The sequence below is a fragment of the Aquarana catesbeiana genome, linkage group LG11 (assembly GCF_042186555.1).
Source record: "Aquarana catesbeiana isolate 2022-GZ linkage group LG11, ASM4218655v1, whole genome shotgun sequence".
Taxonomy (NCBI): domain Eukaryota; kingdom Metazoa; phylum Chordata; class Amphibia; order Anura; family Ranidae; genus Aquarana; species Aquarana catesbeiana.
In genome coordinates, this window is record NC_133334.1 from 26,389,296 (window position 1) to 26,402,823 (window position 13,528).

The 13,528-nt window shown below is 45.7% G+C and overlaps 2 protein-coding genes across 2 annotated transcripts in view; one reads left to right on the top strand and one right to left on the bottom strand.

Moving 5' to 3' along the window:
• Positions 1–1,541, bottom strand: part of LOC141111893 (CD276 antigen-like) — a 32,730-nt gene extending 31,189 nt beyond the window's left edge. Inside the window, exon 1 of the mRNA XM_073604104.1 lies at positions 1,351–1,541. Within this exon, the coding sequence (XP_073460205.1) occupies positions 1,351–1,435 (85 nt within the window). The 5' untranslated portion in view covers positions 1,436–1,541. The remainder of the gene's footprint in view (positions 1–1,350) is intronic.
• Positions 1,542–7,289: 5,748 nt separating this feature from the next.
• Positions 7,290–13,528, top strand: part of LOC141111894 (uncharacterized) — a 101,968-nt gene continuing 95,729 nt past the window's right edge. The window contains exon 1 of the mRNA XM_073604105.1: positions 7,290–7,493. Within this exon, the coding sequence (XP_073460206.1) occupies positions 7,409–7,493 (85 nt within the window). The 5' untranslated portion in view covers positions 7,290–7,408. The remainder of the gene's footprint in view (positions 7,494–13,528) is intronic.

The window sequence follows — 13,528 nt, forward strand, 5'->3', positions numbered from 1 at the left end:
CACGAACTAAAGTCTCTGCTACAGACTTTTTTGAAGTAAAACCCGTACGATCCTCTGCCACAGGATGTATTGGTTTGTGATGAATGTCAGACACAGTACTTGAACCTTTAAGCCAATCCGGCAGTACTATACTGTAAGATTACTTCAGGATGCGTCCTCCAACCGAGTCACCAGGCCCCTCTCCAGACCAGCACTCTGCATGATCCTTCCATGACGGGTCCTCCCCTGGGATCTCCTCGGTTATCCAGCTTCTTCACTCAGGATAGACAGCTCAGGACCATTCCTCTGCTGCTGTGGTAGGCCCCAGACAGGCTTCTGGGCCCACCCACACGCCACAGCGATTCTGGATCTCCAGATTCCGATAGTGGGGGGGTGGGGGGACCACCAGTTCTCTTGGAGGGGGCCCCACACAGGGAGGGGGATTATTGATGGACAATTGTGTCTCTCTTCGTCCAGCAGATGAAAGCTGGTCTCTCCCCCTCTCCCTGCTGCCAGCTTTTATCTGCTGAGAAAGAGACAGTCGTCCCTCGCTAATCCCCCCTCCCTGTGTGCTCGGGCCCCCTACAAGAGGACTGGTGGTCTTCTCTATCAGCACTGGCTCTAATGTTAGCTCTGCTCCTGAGTTTATCGCTGCAACCTTGTCTCTCTCCCTCTGTTTCTCTGATCCCCGGAGCTCCAACTGCCCAGCCTGTGTATTTTTTTCATCTCATCTTAATTTTTTATTTATTAACTCAGTTTTATCTTTTAGATTTAGCAGGAATTATGTGAGGTATGTTGTATTTGTGTCTGCTAATAATGATTTGATTGTATTTTCAGCAAATCCTGGCTGGCTCTGACCTTCATTCTAAGGCCTCATGTACGCGGGACGTTATAAAAAAAGCCAGTAACGTTAGCTGCAGAAAGCTGTAGAGAGAGTTTTTCAGCGTTTATTGGTGTTTTTTTAGCTGTAGATTTTTTTCTTTTTAGCAAAACTAACTATACTCCCATAAAAGCTTATGGCTCAAAAATGCTGATAAACGCAGAATAGCCACGTTTTTTTTAGCATTTTTTGGCGTTTTTAAGCAGTTTTCAGAGTAAGTTGTTTTACCGCTGAAAAACTCCTCTCAAAACCCGCTAGTTCTGGGGGTGTTTTTTCCGACAAGAAAATGCCCCTGCCAAAAACGGCTGATAACAGCCTTTGTGAGCATGGACACATAGGATAACATGGACACATAGGATAACATGAACACATAGGATAACATGGACACATAGGATAACATGGACACATGGGATAACATGGACACATAGGATAACATGATGAGTTTATGGGTGGCAGAGGCCTAACAGTTAAGGACAATTAGGGTGACTTACTTTTTGAATGAGCCACGTAGGGGCAGAAGATTGTCAGTAATAATCCGAGAGCGATCATGTCTCCTGATATCTGTGCAGATCTCATGCTGTAGATGCAGATTTGCTGAGCTCAGTTATAGACAGAGCGGACTCCACCGTGTGTGCACAACGAGAGGAAAGGAAGTGTGACGTCATCACGTCTAATGAAGTGTAGAATGATAGGATAATGAGGATCAGAAAACGGCGTGTGTTACGCAACATACTGCTGAACTCCGTACAATCTACATTCATTCCACTGCCAGGGATTGTACACATTTCTTATCTCTCCCAGAAATCTCACACACTGTGTGTAATATTTTCAAAGAGGACTTTACGTATTTAAACAACCGTCACCATCACCCAACCCCTGGAGTAGCAGAGTAACGCCGGCCGTACTCCAGGGGGATCTCTAGACCTTCTACACATACAAACATTACAATTATTCTCATGCCAAAAAAAATATCTTTTTTATTAATCAATGGCTCAAATTTAAATGAATGCAAAAGTTTTACTTGGATTTTTTCTGTAACCAGCAATAAATTTAGAACAACAGAGGAAAAACTTCAGTGAACAAAGTTAAGAAATTCCAAGGTAAATTGAGTCCAACAGAGCCCCATTATATCAGCATCCCCCCTTTAATCAGAGCCCCCTTATATCAGCATCCCCCCTTTAATCAGAGCCCCCTTATATCAGCGTCCCCCCTTTAATCAGAGCTCCCTTATATCAGCGTCCCCCCTTTAATCAGAGCCCCCTTATATCAGCGTCCCCCCTTTAATCAGAGCCCCCTTATATCAGCACCCCCCTTTAATCAGAGCCCCCTTATATCAGCACCCCCCTTTAATCAGAGCCCCCTTATATCAGCGCCCCCCTTTTAATCAGAGCCCCCTTATATCAGCGTCCCCCCTTTAACCAGAGCCCCCTTATATTAGCGTCCCCTTTAATCAGAGCCCCCTTATATCAGCGTCCCCCCCTTTATTCAGAGCCCCCCTAAATCAGCGTCCCCCCTTTAATCAGAGCCCCCTTATATCAGCATCCCCCTTTAATCAGAGTCCCTTTATATCAGCATCCCCCCTTTAATCAGAACCCCCTTATATCAGCGTCCCCCCTTTAATCAGAGCCCCCTTATATCAGCGTCCCCTTTAAGCAGAGCCTCCTTATATGAGCGTCCCCCCTTTAATCAGAGCCCCCTTATATCAGCGTCCCCCTTATATCAGCGTCCCCCTTTAATCAGAGCCCCTTTCTATCAGTGTACCCCCTTTAATCAGAGCCTCCTTATATCAGCGCCCCCCCCCTTTAATCAGAGCCCCTTATATTAGTGTCCCCCCTTTAATCAGAGCCCCATTATATCAGCACCACCCCTTTAATCAGAGCCCCCTTATATCAGCGTCCCCGCTTTGATCTGAGCCCCTTTATATCAGTGAACCTCCCTTTGTTCAGAGCCCCCTTAGATCAGCATCCCCCCTGATCAGCGCCCCCTTGTATTAGTATCCACCCCCTTTGATCAGAGCCCCTTTATATCAGCCCCCCTTTAATCAGATCCCCCTTATATCGGCATCCCTCCCTTTGATCAGAACCTCCTTATATCAGCATCCACCTAACATCACTGTCCTCCCTATATCAAGGTCCCCCTTACATCATAATACCCCCCTTATATCAGGGTCCTCATCAGAGTCCCCCTTATATCAGGGCCCCCATTAGAGTCCCCCTTACATCAGAGTCCCCCTTATATCAGGGCCCCCATTAGAGTCCCCCTTACATCACAGCTCTCCTTATATCAGGGTTCCCATTAGAGTCCTTCTTACATCAGAGTCCCCCCTCATAGCGGAGTCCCCATCCAAGCCCCTCTTACATTGGAGACCCCATTAGAGCCCCCATTACATCAGAGCCCCCTCTAACATCAGAGTCCCCCCCCCCCTATATCAGAGTCCCTATGGTAGCCCTCTCTTACATCACAGCCCTCATTATATTAGGGTCTCCATGAAAGTCCCCCCTACATCAGAGCCCTCACAAAATCAGGGTTCCCATTAGAGCCCTGTTTACATCAGAGTCCCCGTCAGAGCCCCCCCCCCTTATATCAGAGTCTCCATCAAAGCCCTCTTTACATCAGAGCTCCCATCAGTGTCCCCCCTTATATCGGGTTAGTGCCTCTCATTTTAGCGGCTCTTTACCAGTGCTGTGCGGGCCGGAGAGGGGCGCTTTTAACTCCAAAAAAGGGGTTAACAAAGGGGGTAAAAGCTCCCGAAAAGCACCGCTGCGATTTACAGGCGATTTGAAAGTGCTTCAGCAGCGCTGCCCATTGATTTCAATGGCAGTGGCGGTTTAGGAGCGCTGTTTTCCCCCAGGACGCTGCTTGCCGGAATTTTTTTTACGGGCGATATTTTTAACGCTAAAACGCCTGTAAAAGGGGTCATAGATTTACCAAAACAATGTAATATGAGGACAAACCTAAACAACCCATTCAATTACTATCAAACCAGGCAGGCCCTTGCACTACTGTATATAGTTGTTGGTAGACCTAAATGAGATTGTACAATCAGATTGTATAGTGTATGGGAACCTTTATACAGCAGGCAGTAAGCAGACATTGTTTTGTGAACCAGAAGCTGCAAGAGTCCAGAGTTCAGAGTTCAGCAAGCAGCGTCCATTCCGATCAGAGGGGGATCCCTGAACAGATTACCTGCAGAATCAGAGCAGAATGGAACGGATGTCACTTTTGTTTTACAGAACACAAGGCTCCTTATAGTGTTAGCTAAACCAGCAGAATGCAGTAGGAACCGAGAGAACACATTTGCAGCACTTGTGATCATATGAGATCAATTAAAGCACAGATCTGCTTCCATGGTTAGCATGGGCAGGAAACTCTTCATTCTCAAGGTGATGGCAGGATTGCCAGGTAGTGACTCGGCCCGGTTCACACTGGTGCGATGCGAGAACACTGCGAATCAACTGCGGGTTCCCGCATCGCACCGACTCGCATGTCAGTTCACACTGCCATATGCGAATCGCTGGGGAGTGTCAATACATTGATAACGACACCCCCAGTTCAGCTTGCATATCGCACTGCAAACTGACAGTTCGGACATTAATCGGATCGCATATGTGTGAACACACATGCGATCCGATTCTGGTCCGAACAGAAAAAAGGGTCTTGTGCGAGTTTGGTCCGAATTATCAGCCATACAATCTGTATGGCTGATATCGCACCGAACAGACATCACATGTAATGTGAAAGGCAGTGCGCTGCGAATTACATGCGATGTCTGTGCGATGTCTGGCATCGCAAAAGTGTGAATTGGGCCTCACACACAGGGCTTTTTACTGTCGCTTTTAGCAGTGCCAGGCATTTATTTTTTACAGCTTCAAAATGCCTCTCCATGTTGTTCTGTGTCCCTGCACACATAGGCTTTTAGGGGCTTTTAGTGACATACAGTGCCTTGAAAAAGTATTCATACCCCCTTTAAATTGTTACAACCAAAAACGTAAATGTACTTTCCGACAGACCTATTTCCCGGCGGAGTTACAGCGGACTTTCCAAATATACGCACTTGCCCACACACGAACAAGTCCGTTCATTTTGAACGTGACTCGGGTATGACAGGACTACAAAAGGAAGTCAATCTTGTCGCTTTTATCGGCGAGACTGACACCTTGCGAGCCCCGTCGCGGGGCATACCAGGCCCTTAGGTCTGGTATGGATTTTAAGGGGAACCCCCTACGCCGAAAAAACGGCATGGGGTCCCTCCAAAATCCATACCAGACCCCTATCCGAGCGCGCATCCTGGCTGGTCAGTAAAGAGGGTGGGGACAAGCGAGCGCCCCCCCCTCCTGAACTGTACCAGGCCATATGCCCTCAACATGGGGGGATGGGTGCTTTGGGGGGGGGGCCCTGTGGGCCCCCCCACCCCAAAGCACCTTGTCCCCATGTTGATGAGGACAAGGGCCTCTTCCCGACAACCCTGGCCGTTGGTTGTCGGGGTCTGCGGGCGGGGGACTTATCGGAATCCGGGTACCCTCTTTAATAAGGGGGCCCCCAGATCCCAGCCCCCCACCATATGTGAATGTGTATGGGGTACATCGTACCCCTATCCATTCACCTAGGGAAAGTGTCAATAAAAAAAACACACTAGACAGGTTTTTAAAGTAATTTATTAGACAGCTCCTGAGGTCTTCTTCTGACTTCGGGGCTCTCTCCAGCCTCTTCTCCCGATGTTCGGCCTCCTCTCCAGCTCTCCGGTTCTTCTGCCGGGCTTCTCCGCTATCGTCTGCTCTTTTGCTAGCGGTGGCCCGGTCTTCTTCGTCGTCTTCTCCCCTCTTCTCTTCTTCCAATGTTGACACAATGCTCTCCCCCCACTGTAATGCTGTGTGGAGCGCTCCGCAATGAATTATATAGGCGGTGACCCCGCCCCCTTATAACGTCACAGTCCCTGGGCATGCTGGGACTGTGAGGTCATAAGGGGGCATGGTCAACATCACCCGGTGACCACGCCCCCTTATGACCTCACAGTCCCAACATGCCCCGGGACTGTGACGTCATAAGGGAGCGGGGTCAAATGATATGGACTGGTGATATTTATTTTTGCGCAAGATCACTTTATATAGATTTTACATGTTTTTGTGTTTTGTGATACACTTTTAGGTTTTGCTGCATTATATATATTTTATTTTCATTTATCACTTTATTTCTGTCACTAGCCACATTCACTAGTTACTCTTATGCCCTGTACACACGGTCGGACATTGATCGGACATTCCGACAACAAAATTCTAGGATTTTTTCCGAGGGATGTTGGCTCAAACTTGTCTTGCATACACACAGTCACACAAAGTTGTGGGAAAATCCGATCGTTCTGAACGCGGGACGTAAAACACGTACGTCGGGACTATAAACGGGCCAGTAGCCAATAACTTTCATCTCTTAATTTATTCTGAGCATGCGTGGCACTTTGTGCATCGGATTTGTGTACACACGATCGGAATTTCCGACAACGGATTTTGTCTGAAAATTTTATAGCAAGCTCTCAAACTGTGTGTGTCGGAAATTCCGATGGAAAATGTGTGATGGAGCCCACACACGGTCGGAATTTCCGACATCAAGGTCCTATCACACATTTTCCATCGGAAAATCCTATCGTGTGTACAGGGCATAAGTAGCGCCAGGGACACTTTTATTCCTAAATAAAGGGAGAAGCTAGATGCACAACTAGATCATTTTCTGCCATCACTCTCCTATGTTTCTATATCAAAAACTGGGGATTTTTTTTTTCAGTTGTGGTTATAGCAGGTCGCATTTGCGACTAGAATTAGCGACCTGGCGCCTGGGGTGGCACACCTGGGGTATCCTGTCTCCGTGTGGACCCCGACCCCCCCGTGCGATCGCGTCCGGCCGCGGCTTTGCGGCCTTCTGCAGTACTTCTGGAATCTGGCACCATCTTGTGGTGGCCGTTGGTATGACAACACAACCAGCAATGCTAATGCAATGCAAATGGAGCTTCCTGTTTTGAATGCCCGCCCATCTCCATCTCCTATTTTTTTTAAGTAAAAACTGTTTATTTTTTTCTTAATTAAAATGAATTTATTTGTTATCTCCCTGCTTTGCCCCTTTCACACGGGCTGTCTGATCAGGTTCGCCTGTCAGTTTTTCAGGCGGACCTGATCGGACCCTTAGAGCCCTTTCACACCAAGCCGCAGGGGGCGTCAGCCGTAAAGCGGCGCTATTCGGCCGCTAGCGGGGCGTTCTTTCTGTGTAAATTTAAGATTAGTTATTTTTTATATTGAAAATAAAGCTTTGTCGGTCGTTTAAAAAAAACCTGGCTCCTAACTTTTTTAGCTGGCTCCTAGATTCCAAGCAAATTTGTCAAGCCCTGGCCTATTAGCTAACAGGGGTTGCTCAAAGAACAATAGTTGGAAATGAAAGTGAAACCCTGCATTCCAGGACTTTGAGCTTGACAGGAACATTGAAGGATCATGTTAGTATGAGAAGCAGGACCGGCCCGATTTAATCTGCGCTCTTTAGAAGGATATCCTTGGCAATGAGTGCAAAATGGACCACAAAAAGAAACAAAGAGCTCAAGTCTTCCGAGGATTTGGGGTTATGATCTTCTTTCTGTTCTTCCGTTCAGAAGCAGGTAACTAAATCTTTTCTTCTTCTCTACCGGCAAAGCTCTGTACTTTGCAAACAATAGCCAAGAGTTACCATGTAACGTTTTGTTGTAACTTGTTTTGTTTGCTTTCAGGCTTGAAGTTAGTTTTATCCATTTTAAAGAAACATATTCAATTAGTTGTTACAATATATACAGCAAAGATCTCAAACTAGATACAATAACTCTAACTAGGAGGGGAACGTTTCTTTTAACGTGGGCTTCATAGACTAGAGCTGCACGATCCTGGCTAAAATGAGAATCACGATTTTTTTGCTTAGAAGATAGATCACGATTCTCGCAGCGTAACATCATCTTTCACATTAAAACAAAAAAAAAAAAGTGGGCTAACTTTACTGTTTCGTTTTTTTTTTTTATTCATTGAAGTGTATTTTTTCCCAAAAAATTGCATTTGAAAGACCACTGGGCAAATACAGTGTGACATAAAATATTGCAGCAATTGCCATTTTATTCCCTAGGGTCTCTGCTAAAATATATATAATGTTTGGGGGTTTCAAGTAATTTTCTAGCAAAAAATATTGATTTTAACTTAAAGAGGAGTTCCCACAAAAAAAAAAAAAAAAATTAAAAGTCAGCAGCTACAAATACTGCAGCTGCTGACTTTTAATAATCGGACACTTACCTCTCCCAGGGTCCAGCGATGCGGGGGATCGAAGCCCCGCTCATCTCCCCCTTCGTTCGGCGGCGCCGGCATTGCTAGTGTGGGCGCTCGGCTGTGGCTTCACAGCCGGGCACCCACTGCGCATGCGCGAGCGGCGCCGCTCCATGATTAGCCGCACAATCATATGGGACCTGTCACATGTCCCATATGATTGACAAGAGGGAGGGGGCAGAGCTGAGCCCTTCCTGCGCCGAGAAGGAAGTGATGTCACCAGCCCAGGCACTGAAAGAGGCAGACTACGAGGGACCCCCTAGCAACAGGCATTTAGAGGTGAGTAAAAAAAAAATTTCCCAAATGTATTTTTTTTTTTTTAGGCACATTTATGTATTTTTTTTTTTTTTTTTTTTTGGGTGGAGCACCACTTTAAGAAAGAAGTGTCAGAAAAAGATTTAGACTTTAAGTGGTTAAACTTCCTGCATTTACAGGTTGTTGAAAACTTGGCATGTCGCCTAGATCATTGATTTACATAGAAGTTCTATCCCTTTGATCTAAGAAGGAAGCTAAGTTACAATGTTTCAAGTTAAAAGACTTGGCAGAATGCCCTGATGCTTTCTTTTGACAGCTGAGTGAGCAGATAAAGTCTCTCCACTTGTTTATACGAAAGAATAGGCAACCTCTGCAGGAGAGATCGTCAGGGGAGGTGAATCGAGATCACAATTTTTTAACGATTAATTGTACAGCTCTATCATAGACTGCAGTGCTGTCTCTCTTGGAGCAACTAAGCAGATCGAATATCTGACTTTTAGGATTTGTATGCTTGTCCCAGGTCAGAGACTTAAAGCGGACCTTCAGTCATTTTTTCAACTTTCCATCTAGTAAATCTTCTGCCCTTGTTGTTGTTTTAAATAAACAATCAAGGGGTTAATATGATGCACAATGGATGTAGCCGAGTACATATAACTAAAAATGGTGGGGGGGAAGGGGGTGGGTTGGGGGTTCCTGAGAGGGGGAACTTGGTGGTGGTAGTTAATGTTTCACAACAAGTTCAGGTATTAATCCATGTAAGGATAAAATGATGCTGAATAAATGGAAGGCAGACAGTCTATAAAAGCTAGAAGAAGCTCTGGAACAATAAAAAAGAAAGAATGACAGCGACCTCTAAGTGCAGCATGTATGTTAAAAATATTTATTAAAATAGATAAAAACACTCACATTTGAGTTGCTAAAAACCAGCATGTAAAGTAGTTTCATCCGCGTGCTCTTGGGGGATGTGGGTGTCACGGGCCAGTGGGGGGTTCCTGGGATGTAAGTCCTGTGACCTGGGTCCTGGTAGCTGTTGCGGTGGTGCCGAGGGTCCTAAGAGCCACTGGGCGGCCAGGATGTCGGTCATGGATCCTCCGTGGAGCCCGTGCTGACCTGCGTCTTCACTTACGGGAGCGGGGTGAGGCGGGCGGTGCTTCTCGTTCGGAGCATGCGTGCTCCTTCATCAGGCTCTGAGGACCCTCGGCACCACCGGAACAGCTACCAGGACCCAGGTCACAGGACTCACATCCCAGGAACCCCCCCCCCCCACTGGCCCGTGACACCCACATCCCCCGAGAGCACGCGGATGAAACTACTTTATATGCTGGTTTTTAGCAACTCAAATGTGAGTGTTTTTATCTATTGTAATAAATATTTTTAACATACATGCTGCACTTAGAGGGCGCTGTCCTTCTTTCTTTTTTCTTGTTGTTGTTTTAACTTTGGATATTAAAACATTTTTTTTCTGCCAGTAAATACTTTATACAGCCCACTTCCTGTTTCTTGTCTGGTCATTAGCCTAGGCTTATGACATCATGCACTGCTCTCTCTCTCACTCACTCTCCTGAGAGAAAGGAGGGGGATGAGTCATAAGAGGGCCAATGAGAGCTGCAGAGCTGGAGGTGTGCCTCTGTGTGTCTGTGTAAATCCAGGAAGTGAACAGGCAGCAGCTTCAGCTGCCCACAGTTAAAATGGCTGCAGCCAGACTCAGCTTCAAAATGGCAAAGATGTTTTTATTACAAATTATGTGAGCAGACTGCAGTTCCTCTTTAAAATGGAACTACACTGCTCCTGAGCGCCACAAACTAAAAACACTATTTAATTAATTTTTAATATTCAGCACAAACTTTCCCATCTATCTATCTATCTATCTATACATAGCTCCCAACTGTCCTTAAATTGGAGGGACTGTCCCTGATTTGGAGCAATGTCCCTCTGTCCCTCATTCCTCCTCATTTGTCCCTCATTTTGGTCTGATCTATATAGTTGTATATAAAATGCACTTTTTATCCTTCATCCAAATTCTAAATTGCTGCATTTATACATTTTAAAAGCCAATACAAAGGAATAGTAGTGGTAAAAAAAGCACTTGTGGATTTAAATAACCTATGGCATTTTTAGTGCTTTTTGCATTTTGCAGATTTGCACTACAGTCCATTCTAACATGGTTTACTATGAAATACGTTCTGTAGAGCAAATCTGCAAAATGCAAAAAGCGCTAAAAATGCCATAGGTGTGAATCCAGCCTAAAGGGGTGTGACAGGAGGCGTGTCCTATGCCTACGTACATTTGCTAGTAGGTGTCCCTCATTCCCATCTCAAAATGTTGGGAGGTGTGATCTATGTCTCTGTGCTTTATTGTGCTGAGAAATCACTTTGAAACCCCCCCCCCCCCCCTCTAGAATTTCTGGCCGTTGCCATCTTTTGAAATATAAGTTTATTAAAGCTCAAGAAAGAGCAATTCCTTAATGAAATGACATTAACATATATAGAATTCGAGGACACAGCCTCTTTCTTCATCACAACTGAAAACAAGGTAATAACATATTCCATTCCTGATAAAATGTCTATTCTACAGAAGAGAGTATGGAGAATTCAACCCTGTAATGTTCCCCATATATAAATGTTCAGCTCTTTCCTTTGCCATTTTCCTTTTTCAGAGAAACAGAAATAGAGAGTAAGAAATGAAAGAAGAATGAAAGAAGAATAGTAGGAGTGGAAAAAAGGTTGGAGAAGAAGAGGGGAGGAGGAAACAAAAGGGAAGGGGGGGGGGTTAGGGGGCATACGGAAGCGGTACATGCACGTGACTGGGGTCGCCTGTATATGAAACCAGCCCACTCCAGCCTTTAATCCCTCTCTAGAAGAGTCTGTCCCTCAGTAGAATATATAAAAATAAGCCACCTGGACCAGGTCCTGGTGTACTTTTCATTTTGATGTCTGGCCGTAAGAACCATATCTTCCATTTTTCTGATTTCTTCCACCTTGTTGAGCCACATGCCCACAGTCGGAGGTTTGGTGGATTTCCATAAAAGGAGGATGCATGCCTTTGCTGCATCCAATAGGTGTCTGATCAGCGATTTTTTTGTAGGCCTTACCTGACATATTAGATGCATGGAGGAGGAAGAAAGCAGGATCCGCCAGGATAGGACGTTCCCGTGAATTTCTGTACGGTATGTTGAACGGTCTTCCAGAACTGCCCCAAGCTGGGGCAGGTCCAGAAAACATGCAGGATCGTTCCCCGATTTCCCCGGCACCTCCAACAGAGATCCGAGGAAGAAGGGAAGAACTTTTGTATTTTCACGGGAGTGTTGTACCATCTGGTGACAAACTTATAGTTGGTTTCCTGCATCTTAGTGCATATTGAAGATCTATATGTAAAGTAAAGAATATTTAGTTTTTGCCGTGACGTAAAGGCACATTGTAAGTCCCTTTCCCATGCTGTGAGGGCGTGCATTTGATGGCCGTCTGGTGGCGTGATCAACAGTTGGTAGGAGACAGATAAGGTGTGTGGTAAAGCTCCCTCTTCTGTACAGTGAGTTTCGTATGTAGTCAAAGTCTGCTCAAAGTTCCCCGGAGGGGGTAGAGTTTTGAGAAAGTGATCGAGTTGGAGGGCTCTCCAGAAATCTAAACGAAATGGTCCCTCTAAATTCATGAGGGCAGCTGGGGAGGGCCACCGACCGTCTGTAATGAAATGGGAAGCCTGAAAATAGCCTGAGGCTCGTAGGGAGCGAAACACTGGGTCTGTGTACCCCGGAACGAATTCTGGGGAACCCAAGATCGGGCACAGCGGCGAGTTAATAGACGTGAGACGGGATCGTGTAAAGAGAGACGAACATGTTCTGGCCGTGGCCATCTTGAGTAAGGTCAGATGATTCATGTAACATTTACTTCCTGGAATCCATTCACCCTTAGCTCAGGCATGCAGGCAGGTGAGTGTGCTTGGCTGAGAAAACCCCTTCTCCCCTCCTGAAGACTTCTGGAATTTATTTATCATCATTTGCTTAGGCATGGAAACCAGGAAGTAACTGAAGAAATGTAATAAAGTTGAAAACAAGTAAATGCAGTGGGGAGAATAATTACAAGCATCGGCGCCCCCGCAGTGCAGCGGGCGTGTGCGCGCGCCTGCTACCCCGCTTAAAGGAGCCGACGTACAGCTACAACAACTCGCGGGATCGTGCCGACCTGCCGCAGTATAACAACGGTGGCTGGTTGGCAAGTGGATAATATACCTTGCTATCTACTGTATTTACTAATGCTAGCAGCATAAAGATTTAAAATAGTCAATGTTGATTGAGAAGGAGGTTCCGCCTTAAGCTGGCCACTGGTAGAATTGTGCTCTAAGTTTTTCATTCTAAGAACATTCGTTCAATTTTCGAATTGTAAACAAGGTAAAATCAATGGACATTTTCTACCACAGTGGCAAGAAAATTGCTTCTCCTTTTACTATCCAGTCACAGGGTCTGAAAAAGGACCTTTTTTATAGCAGAGAAAAAACGCTTCTGCGCACAAGTGGATACCCAGACAATCATGCAATGACATAGACCTTGCTGCCCTCAAGGATGGGGAATCCTAATGGTCAAAGATAAAAGAGAAACAAGAGGGCGCACCAGCCTAGTGCATTATCCTTGGATAAAAATTTATTAAGAAGGTAAAAGAAGCTACTTACAAAACATTAATATAGTGATCGCAGTAAAGGTCATCGTGTAGCAGCAATCGGTAGACCATGAACAGTACTCCAGAGGTCATGGAGGAAAACACAGATATCACTGCCAGCTGACGCGTTTCAAGGGATAAGTCTCCCCCCTTCCTCAGAGCACAAGCAGTTAACCCTACTTCAGCAGTCCTCCTATATATATATATACACATAATGTCAAAAGCCAAACCCCCTCCCCTCCACCCAGTGGGCGGGGGAGGGGAAGGATTGGGAGGAATGTCAAACTCATCATGTGAACATCCCATGCAGCACATGTAGTGCATAGGAACATTGGGGGGGGGGGTGGAGAAGGGGGAAAAATAAGGTATCATTTTGATTTCTAATGTGGCCATTTATTTTATGTGCTGTATGGGTTATCTACAGGATGAGCTGGGCTTACCTTATT